At 51.9% G+C, this 10,170-nt stretch overlaps 1 protein-coding gene across 1 annotated transcript in view; it reads right to left on the bottom strand.

Annotated features, from left to right (window-relative positions):
* Nucleotides 1–396: 396 nt before the first annotated feature.
* Nucleotides 397–10,170, bottom strand: part of Sppl3 (signal peptide peptidase like 3) — a 106,436-nt gene continuing 96,662 nt past the window's right edge. The window contains exons 5-11 of the mRNA XM_076559977.1: nucleotides 9,928–10,006; nucleotides 9,277–9,389; nucleotides 6,800–6,906; nucleotides 6,210–6,373; nucleotides 3,121–3,320; nucleotides 2,491–2,600; nucleotides 397–1,464 (exon numbers count right to left, since the gene is read on the bottom strand). Of these exons, the coding sequence (XP_076416092.1) occupies nucleotides 1,393–1,464; nucleotides 2,491–2,600; nucleotides 3,121–3,320; nucleotides 6,210–6,373; nucleotides 6,800–6,906; nucleotides 9,277–9,389; nucleotides 9,928–10,006 (845 nt within the window). The 3' untranslated portion in view covers nucleotides 397–1,392. The remainder of the gene's footprint in view (nucleotides 1,465–2,490; nucleotides 2,601–3,120; nucleotides 3,321–6,209; nucleotides 6,374–6,799; nucleotides 6,907–9,276; nucleotides 9,390–9,927; nucleotides 10,007–10,170) is intronic.

Genomic DNA, 10,170 nt, shown 5'->3' with positions numbered 1-10,170 from the left:
GCTGGCGGCGGCGGCGACTCCAGGAAGAACAGACTCCGATCCGTGCCCGCTGTCCGCGCTGAACCCAGGCAGTTCACCAGGCTGACGCTGACGCTGGGCACTACCGTGCCCGGCCCTGCGGAGGCCGCAGACGGCACAAGGCCGGGATCGGAAGCAATGATACAGCCTGCTTCCGCCCCAGCTCACCAGCTCGTGGATTTTAGTCCCATTTTCAGAGAGGCGACTGACATCTGTCCCCAGTGCCCACAAAGGTCACCACAGGTGAGCCAAGACTGTAATCACCACAGCAGGGACAGGACTGTGTTGCTTTTTCCTTTTTGATTTTTCTTAGAGGAGTGAGGGCATGGAAAATACAGCGCACCAATGAAACGAAATGTCAAAAAAAATACAAAAAAATAGAAAATAGAAAAATGTATTTACAGGTAGTACATTACTATGATCGGAAAGCACAGACACCTGGCGGCTATAATACATGCACGGGTTCAGAGGCGATTACTAAAAACTGCGAGGGAGAAGCCTGTAAAAAGAAAAGGGTCAAAAAGTTCAAACTTTTTAATCCCTAATTTGCTACACTGATCAAAAGAAGTGGGGTCCCCAGAGCTCAAGAATCTATCGGTTCAACGCGTCCACAGTTCACAACTGCAGGGGACCGTGGGGGAGACAGCAGCCCACGCAAGGAAGCCATAGTCAACTGCTCTGCATGCTCAAACCACAGCAAGCCCTGTCTGCTACACGGCATGATCTTAGCAGGGTTAGTGGCTGCTTACTCACAGCTATCTATGTGCGCGTATATATATATATATGTACGTATGTATAAAACCGTGTCCACGCTCACTGCCAACACGGCTGGACAGTCGTTACAACAGACTTAGGTGTACGTTGTAAGAAGTCATGTCTGTGGACTGAATAAGTCACTTCACACCACAGAAAATATTTAATAAATCCAAAAGGAAAAAAAGAATAGGAGGACAGACCTTCTGTCCCAGGTCTCTGAAATGGAGTCCCCCATAGGAACTGGTCCCAAAGTTTTGGAGGGTTCACTGCAGACTTGCGTTCGCTCTTTTCCCGTCCTTTTAGTGTTCAATGCTCTGGAACAAGTCCTGGCCATCTGGAGTTGTTAAGTCAGTCCGCTCTGCTGCTCCCGCGAGGAAACAGTCCGGTGCCAATCCATAAAACCCCGGGAGGGCAGTCGCTTCTGGAAGGGTCCACGCTGCAGTGTGCAGAAGAGAACGGCTCCCAGGCAGGCAGGCTCCCGCCTCCTGCACTCCCTGCGGACGCACCCCAGGCACACTGTTGCTCCTGTGAGGGGCAGGCCAGCTTTTCGAGGAAACAAAACCGTGAGGTGAGAGAGAAGGGCGATGATAACATCCTGGTCACTTCCCTCGCGATCCATCATACTTCCAGGAACCGGGAGCTGCTGGACTTGGAGTGGAATGGCTCAGACCACATCCTTCGTAAGTCACCCTGGGGACAAGGGGCAAGGATGAGCCAGGGTCAGACAGGAGGCACCAGTCCTTTCTCCTATCAGAATGCTCTGTGGCCATCACAGAGCACCAGCCTTCCTCACTGCAGAGGCCTTGGGTATGCAGAAGCTCATCTCCCAGGACTCCTCACACCCACCCCGAGCCCCGAGGGCAGTTCTCTCTCTCAAGCATGTTCATGAATCTCATCTGTTTCTTATCTGTAAAACCAGAGACTAAAAACCTGGTAAATAAGGAATCACTCTTTGGGCGGACACAGGTGTACACACACACACACACACACACACACACACACACACACACACACACACACACACGTGTACACACACACACACACTTTAGGGTTGTGCACAGTCAGCAGGTGCATCCTTGTGAGTAGGCCAGCCTGGGCTACATTGTGAAACCCTGTCCTGTCTTTATCTTTAAAAAGAAAAAAAAAATACTCTAAATTAGGAGACTTGGGGGACAGGAGCCATATACTGCCTTAACAGTAACTACTTATTTAGAGTCTACAGTGTGGATGTGGAGCACGTGTGTTCCCAGTGCCCATGAGTCCTAGAGAAGGCGCTGGATCCCCTGGAACTCGAGTGATAATACAGATGGTCTTGAGCTGCACACAGTGCTGGGAAATGAAGCTGGACCCTCTAGAACAGCAAGGACTCTGAGCACTTTCTCTCAAAGCTGATAGTAAAAGCCACCAGGGGCAATGGGGCCTCTGGTTTTGTTTGGTACCTGGGTGATGGACACTGATCCTGGGGCCTTACTGAGCTCCAGTCCTTGCCAAATGGTGCTAAGCGGCCCAGGCTGGTCCTGAACTCTCAGTCTCTGAGTGCTGAGGGGACAGGACTGCCCTGGTGCCCGTGGCCGAGGGCACCTGCTGCAATCGAATACCAAGTCCCAGCGGGGTGACTCGGGTGATTTCAGCTAACCGCTGGATCATGACCCGTGACGATGCAGGGACTTCATCAGCCCTCCCTGTGGTTACGGGATGGCCACCGCACGCGCTCACCTTTAAGTAGGCCATGGTGAGGAGCGGTAATAAGGTAAATGGCACCAAGTAGAGGAGAGCGGGCTGGGCGGCTCGGTGGATTCGCGATGCCACCGTCGCAGTGAGCAGACCTAGGCCAAAAGACATTGTTAACAGGTAGAATCATCGTCGTCATGGAAACGGAGGCTAGTGAAGCCCCTCCAAACCCCCATGCCCGGCTCACAACCCACTCTGTGGACGGCCTCCTGAGGTGAGGACAGACTTAGGATACTCGGCAGCCTCACAAGCTAGCCTGGGCCTTCTCTCAACCTCTACCTGCTAAATGGGGACACTAGCCTGACCCCTCAGGTCTCAGACTGACAAGACCTCAGGTGTACGCCAGGTCAGTGAAGGCCCCCCCCCCCTTCTTTATACGCACTCTGCAGGGGACAGGGAGAGGGAGAGCGCGAGCGCGCACACACATTGTTTCTATTTCTGGCCTAGTGACCGCTGCTGCTTCCTGTCTGTGGTCGTGTGTGCACCGGAACCGCTGGTGCGTGCCCCCCCCCCCCCCCCCCCGGACGCCTTGGGCTCTGGGCAGCAGTTCCTGCTCTTGCGGTCTCACTGAGTGGGGGAGGAGGAGGACTGGCCGCTGCCCTGCCGGCCTCTCACCTACGAAGTACCCGATGAGGGTGCAGTGGAAGTAGGAGACCTTCTGCATGCGCCCCGAGATGTTAGCCGGGCCGGGGGCGCCGCACGAGTCACCACTGGCCTGCTTCTTGTAGTTGTCATAGCGAAGGACAAAGCACAACAGGAGGCCGGGCATCACAATGTCCCCGATGCCCAACATGGAGAAGTGGCTGCCAGTGGAGCTGAAACACAGTGCCACAGGTCAGGGGCAGCGCACTCTAAGTCTGTGCTTCTGTCTCGAGTCGGTCAGCTCCTGGACACCGAAGGAGCTCCACTTGTCTCTTGGTTCGAGACAAGGTCTCACTGGAGCCCTGGACTCACAAGCTGACCTGCCTCTCCCCCAAATCCTGGGATTAAAGGTGTGTGCTACCATGCCCGGGCCAAAGCTGGTCTCAAACCAGCATCGCTCCCGGGGCTCCTGACGGCGGGGATTGCGGCAGCGCCACTAACGGCAAAGACCTCAGAGCACTGGCCTCGGCAGTCTCCAAGGGAGCCGCCACTGCTTCCAGGGACAGCGAGTGCTGGGTGACCCCTTACGGGAATGTCACCATCTGTGACCCATTCACTCCTGAAACCAGCTATCCACATGTTACAGATCACTCCGCACACTTGGGGAGGCGGACTGTGGCTAATGTCCCAAGAGGCACCGACAGAACAGAAGGTGTCACTAATTTAGAGACGGCTTAGGCTTGGACACTCCACACACTGTCACCCCTAAGCCTCTTTCGGCTCTTGGGCCCAGGCTGCACTCTGAACAGTTGAAATGCACAGGAGACTACAAGTCTGGTCCTCAGGCAAAGGAGAGCTGGACACCGCAGAGTGGGAACCACTGCAGCACGCCAGCGCGGGTCTGGAGGAGCTGCCACCCAGGCTCACCCTGCCCATGAACTCCATGCTTCTCTTGGGAAGAGCGCAGGGGACCTGGGGGCTGTGACCCTGCACGCAGCTGGAGCGTTTTGTTACGGGACTGGGGGATTACAGCTGCTGAGTCCTGGGGAGCAAATATTTACACCCCAGGAACCTAAGTTCTCTCTAGCAAGCCTTGTTATCAACTGCTTACTTCTGATACTTTGCAGGCAGCCCTCTTGGCTAAAGTCTATGTGTGACTTAACGTCCGTCCCCTGAGCAAATCTACTCAGAAGTCCTTCACAGTGTCTCTACATCAGACAGAGGCTGACACCGCACACCGGTTGCCAAGACTGCTTCACTGAGACTGTTACCATGAGAACATATTTTTACAAATGTCTCAAGAAAAAAACCCCAGATTTTGTTCATTTCAGCTGACTGTAAAAAGCAGAAACCGCAGCGACATGCTGCTGTGTGATACATCAGCACCCATGTCAAGGTGGAGGAGGCAGCTTAATGTCTCTATGGTGCTGTGAACGAGAAGGGCCAGGGTGACAAAGAACGTCATCAGAAATCACGTGATGGTGCCAGGCCAGCCGAGAAGCCGAGCAACAGAAAGGCTGTGCGCAGTGAGAAACGGGCCCTGTTCCAAGGCCCAGGAAGGGAGGGGAGCCTGGGTCTCCTCTCCGGCATCAGCCAGGTGGCTGGGGAGAAAAGGTGCCCCTGGCCTCAAATGCAGCTGGGGCCGTGGCATGACAGTGCCTCCTGTGTGCCAGGACAGCTACGGAGACGGCTTCACTCTGCACTCTTCTATCTCAGAGGCTTAGAACCAGGCCAGATGAGAGGGGGTCTGAGCTGAGAATGAGCTACTCTGAAAACTAGGACTAGTCACATGTCACACAGTCTGGGGATGGCTGGAGGAGGTGGTCTGGCTTCAGACCACGTCAGAAGTGCCCCAAGGATGGCAGTCCTGTGTCTCTGGTGAGGACAGGTGACATCCTCCACACAGGATGGTCACTGCTGGTGGGATGTGACAGTGCTGGGCTCAGTCCTCAGCACACAGCTGTTTGGACAGACTACTCTTTTTATTTATTTATTCATTTTATGTATGAGTGCTCTGTCTGCATGTACATCTTTATGCCAGAAGAGGGCACCAGATCCCATTACAGATGGTTGTGAGCCACCATGTGGTTGCTGGGAACTGAACTCAGGACTCTGGAGGAGCAGTCAGTGCTCTTAACCCCTGAGCCATCTCTCCAGCCCCCCGGACAGACTACTCTTGACTGCAACAACCTGGGAGACTCTAGCCAGCTCCTCGTGCTGTGCTGACCCCAAGCATAACAACATTGTCGTTGCTACTTCAGGACTGTAATTTCACTACTGTCATGAACCGTAAAGTAAAGATCTGACATGTGACCCTGTGAAAGGGTTGTTCAGCCTACAGGTTGAGAACCGCTGATACAAATGTAGTTGATTTAGATAAAAAATTAGATGTCTATAGAATATTCCAACAGCTGTGGAATACACATTCTTCTCAGTAGCCTATCAAATTTGAAAAAAAGTCAACCACTGGCCGGGCGGTGGTGGCGCACGCCTTTAATCCCAGCACTCAGGAGGCAGAGGCAGGCGGATCTCTGTGAGTTCAAGGCCAGCCTGGTCTACAAAGTGAGTTCCAGGACAGCCAGGGCTACACAGAGAAACCCGGTCTCAAAAAACCAAAAAAGAAAAAAAAAAAGTCAACCACATCACATTTTAGGCAATAAGGTAAGTCTTAATCTTGAAATAATTCCATGGATCTTCTCAGGTCATGTGAGAATAGAATCAGAGGTGAATAGCATAAAGACTACACAACCCGTGTCCTGCCTGCTAGGCTGTTTTCCAAGGTTGTGAAGCCATCAGGAAGCAAGGCCTAGGAGGAGGAAGGGGCCCTCTGGGGCAGTGGTGTGGCATCCTGAGGGACTCTGTTTCCTTGGAGAGAGAACAAGCCCTGCCCCAGGCTCCCCACACCAGTGGTGAAGCTGCAGCCCCCACGGGCACCTCCCTTGCCAGGATGGACTGCGCCCCCTTAGATCGTGAGCAAGGTAACCCTGTCCTCTCGGGGGCCTCGGTGGGGATTTTGTTACTGGGATTACAGAAGACAGATGGATTTCCATGGCGGGGAAGACACACAAGAAGGCAGTATATGTTCCTTCACTGCAGGATGGGGACCCACAGGCCAGCCTTACCTTGGGAAGACCAATTTCCCAGGTAAAGACAGGCGAGGAACATCACGGCCGACGTTGGGTCCGAGGTGGAGTTTCCGAGACAGAACGTCAAGTGGATTGTCAGCGGGCTGCGTGGCCACCTTCACCATGACATTGCTGTTGAAGATGTAGGCGGAGAAGAACACCTGCCCAGACGGAGAGACGACTCTAAGAGAAGCTGCAGGCCACCCGAGTTAGCCAGCAGCCCGCTCTGTTGTCCACACAGCTCGGAACCAGACCCGTACGGCTGGTCAAGGCTCTGACCGCACGTCTGAGGGGAAGAGGATTCTCACTCCCGCGCTGGCCTGCAGGGCGCTGCGTCTTCCCACTAGAACGGAGTGCTCCTGTGCAAGAGTGCTCCCAGCCTGTTGTCCCGCCACCCACACTACCTACTGTATTAGAGAGGCCGCCAACAAGGGGACAGACGTGCCTGTATGTGCTCAACAGCTGCAGCCCTGGAGCAGCAGGACTCACCCGAGATGGTCGGCGGCACGTCAGTCTTTGGGTATTTATCAGCCATTGCTTCAACTAAACTCAAAGGAGAGCGGGCTGCTGCTGAGGCAGACACTCACCCAGAAGACGTCGTAGATGAGAAGCCCTGAGAGAAGCAGGCAGGAGACCTTGAGGCTCGGCAGGCGGACGAAGGCGATCATGGCAACACAGAGACCCATGGCCAGAGCTGGGAGCAGGGGTAAACATGGGGATCGATCAGTCAGCACGTGGGTGGTAGGTCTCTTCCCACAAGCTCTTGACCACCCAGCCCTACAGTCTGCAGGAGTGCTCTGAGCTCCTTCCAGACACCTGTTCTCCCCGCGGCAGCCCATCTGGACCGCTGGGATTCCAGGTAGGTGACAGCTCTTATGATACCCCACAAAGCTGGGCTGTCTGGAGCCCCAGGAACTGGGCCAGCGTTAGCTACAGGCCTGGAAGACCCCTCCTCACTCCTGTTTCTCAACACCACAGGTAGAGCATATCATCCTTGTTAAGAAGTCAGCTTAGCTGGTCAGAGTGGCGCACACCTTTAATCCCAGCTCTCAGGAGGGCAGAGGCAGATGGATCTCTGTGAGTTCAAGGCCAACATGGTCCACATAGTGAGAGACCCTCCCTGTCTTCAAAAAAGGGGGGGGACTTATTCAGAGTCACGTCCCCTTACTTCATTTAGACACACAGTTCCAGTGATTCACTCTTCTCCCTCCATGGCATTTCCTCCATCAATTCATCAATATTTGCGACATTCTAACCTTAATATTTGTCAACAGCCTTCTCTCTGGCCACCTTCCTCCTGTTTCTCTGACCTGATTTACACAAACGTCCTTTAAAGCCCGTCTCTTAAACTGCGTATAGCAAAAAATTAGTCAATGTTAGTCAAGGATTTCTAAACACACAACAGTCAAAAATTAATAATAAAAAAAAAATCAAATGTGACAATTGGGAGGCCAACAGTGTGTACCCCCACAGCACCTCACGGAAGCACTGGTCATGACCACGTGCACTGGACTGCTCATGTGCTATGTAGTATCAATGACTGTGGCCTGAAACCCAGCAACTGAGCAAGCAGACCCAGCATTTTCATGCACAGGAAGTTTTCTTTCTGCTCTCACAGAACAATGGTTAAGTCACAGACATGAAGACTGTTTTACACCATCATTCTTAGTGTTAATATGCATCAAATTAGTTTTTGGATTGTAACATGTTAGCTGACTTGAGCTTTATAAATAATTGTTAAATGAATTTTGACTTGGGATCAGGACACAATCGCCAACAGTTTCTGCTTTGGCCCTGGACACCCTCTGCCATCTTGTACTGTGTTTCTGTGAAATGGCATTGTTGGCGCCCTGATGATAATAAACTCGAAGATACTGATCAACTCTGAAAAACACCAAGGGTATTCTACACATCTTGCAAAATGAAACATTCACCATATATAAAAGTAAATAAGCACATCCATTTCATTAGCATGCATGTTTTGTTTTGTTTTTATTTATTTATTTATTTTGGTTTTTTCGAGACAGGGTTTCTCTGTGTAACTTTGCGTATTTCCTGGAACTCACTTGGTAGCCCAGGCTGGCCTCGAACTCACAGAGATCCGCCTGCCTCTGCCTCCAGAGTGCTGGGATTAAAGGCGTGCGTCACCACCCCCGGCTGCAGTTTTGTTTTCAATAGTGGGGAGCAGAGTGCGGTAAATCAGCCTCACCCTGGGAAACACCTTGAGATCACAGCATCCTGGCCCCATGAGCACTGAAACGCACTTTGTCTTCAGTCAATACCTTACATCTATTAAAAAATTATTTTTGGGGACAGGATCTTTCTATGTATCCCTGACTATCCCCTAACTCAGAGACCCACCTGCCTCCTGAGTGCTGGGATTAAAGGCGTGCAGCCACCACCTCCCAGCTAGAATACAGCTTTTTAAAGTATTTTAACTTTTAATGTTTATATCATGGGTGTGCAGATGCCTGCAGAACCAGAAGGGGTGGTTGGCCTTGAACTCACAGAGACCTTCCTCAGTGCTGGAGTTAAAAGCACGTGCTGTCTGGTCTACAGGAGGAGTTCCAGAACAGCCAGGACTACATAGAAAAACTGTCTTAGAAAAAACAAAGCACGTACCACCATGCCTGGCTCAGACAGCAATTGTGAAACTCAATATTCTAGCACACCCCAACCCAAAGCTATGCTAAGTCAGTACAGCAAAACATGCTGAACCGACAGCAGAGAACATGAAAACTTTCCGTTGTCTGCTACAGCACCGTGTTTCTGGGACAGAGGACTCGGGACTGCGGCAGAGGCGCTTCAATTATAACATGTAATAGGCGTGGTTTCGAGCACAGGTGTTTTAGGCAGGGACACTGTTTTCAGGACCAAGGGTCTGGTGAAGGCACCTGGTGCTGCACCATGGGAGCACACTGTCAGAACACTGGAGCACCATGTGTCTGGTTCTGAGCTAACCTCTGGTCACGGCACGGTCAGGAACCTGGTGATTTTACAATTCACTGCTCACGTGGGTCCCGGCCCCAGCTGAAGGCACAGTGACCACTGTCACATTACTCACCGTCCATCAGGAGCCAGTGGCCGGTAAGAACCCAGATGAGGACGAGCATGACAGACAGAGAGAAGGACAGCAGCTCCGCCGCAGTGAAGCGCCCACAGCAACCGAAGGAAATCCTGGGAAACACACATGTATCGGGTGAGGGGCATGCTGCGTTCAATAGCCAAATGCTCCTGTGGCTCTTGGTGACCGGAGCTCAGAATGGCTGAGCAGAGCCGTAGGAAACACCTAATTACCAGGGAAACTAAGACCCAAGCCTTGCTGGAGTCATCTAAGAAACACTCAGACAGGAAATAGAGCGCTCATTCGGGAAGCTGGGACACCGCAGGCGGAAGGGTGAGATTTTGGCTCTGAGCTCTGACCTCTCGGCTTTCTCTTTTACATTGTTTCTGTGTTTCTTATTTAATAAAACGGTTGGTTACATCAATACTCCCTGCTCGGGCCTTCCTCATCTAGCTCAGCAGGAAGCAGATTCCAGCCATTCCCACTTCTGAACATGTGTCTGTGTCCCTCTGTGTGACGGTGTGAAGGGGACATCATCTTCCAGTTTCAACAAGTGCGGCCAAACACCCCAATCCCCAGATCTCTGGCCGTCTGTGTACTGCAGCCAATCCCTGTCACTCTATAACTCAGAGGAAAGCCCTAAGAACTTACTTGTTCTGGGGCGAACAGGGTCTTGTTAAATACTGGCACATCGGGAGAAGAAGAAAAGCAAAAGCTATCGTTGCAAGAACTAGGGAAAGAAAATACGTTTCATTAAAAAATATTTTCTTTACTAATTACAGGAAAAATGGCATTAACTCATGTAAAATAGTTTTCCAACATCTCTTTCTTGACAAGTGGGAAAGTTACCTAAAGACTTTTCTTAGTCTCTTAACTCAGTAGGAAAGAGTGAGC

The sequence above is a fragment of the Peromyscus maniculatus genome, chromosome 23 (genome assembly GCF_049852395.1).
Source record: "Peromyscus maniculatus bairdii isolate BWxNUB_F1_BW_parent chromosome 23, HU_Pman_BW_mat_3.1, whole genome shotgun sequence".
Lineage (NCBI taxonomy): Eukaryota > Metazoa > Chordata > Mammalia > Rodentia > Cricetidae > Peromyscus > Peromyscus maniculatus.
This window is presented reverse-complemented; position numbering and strand designations above follow the sequence as displayed.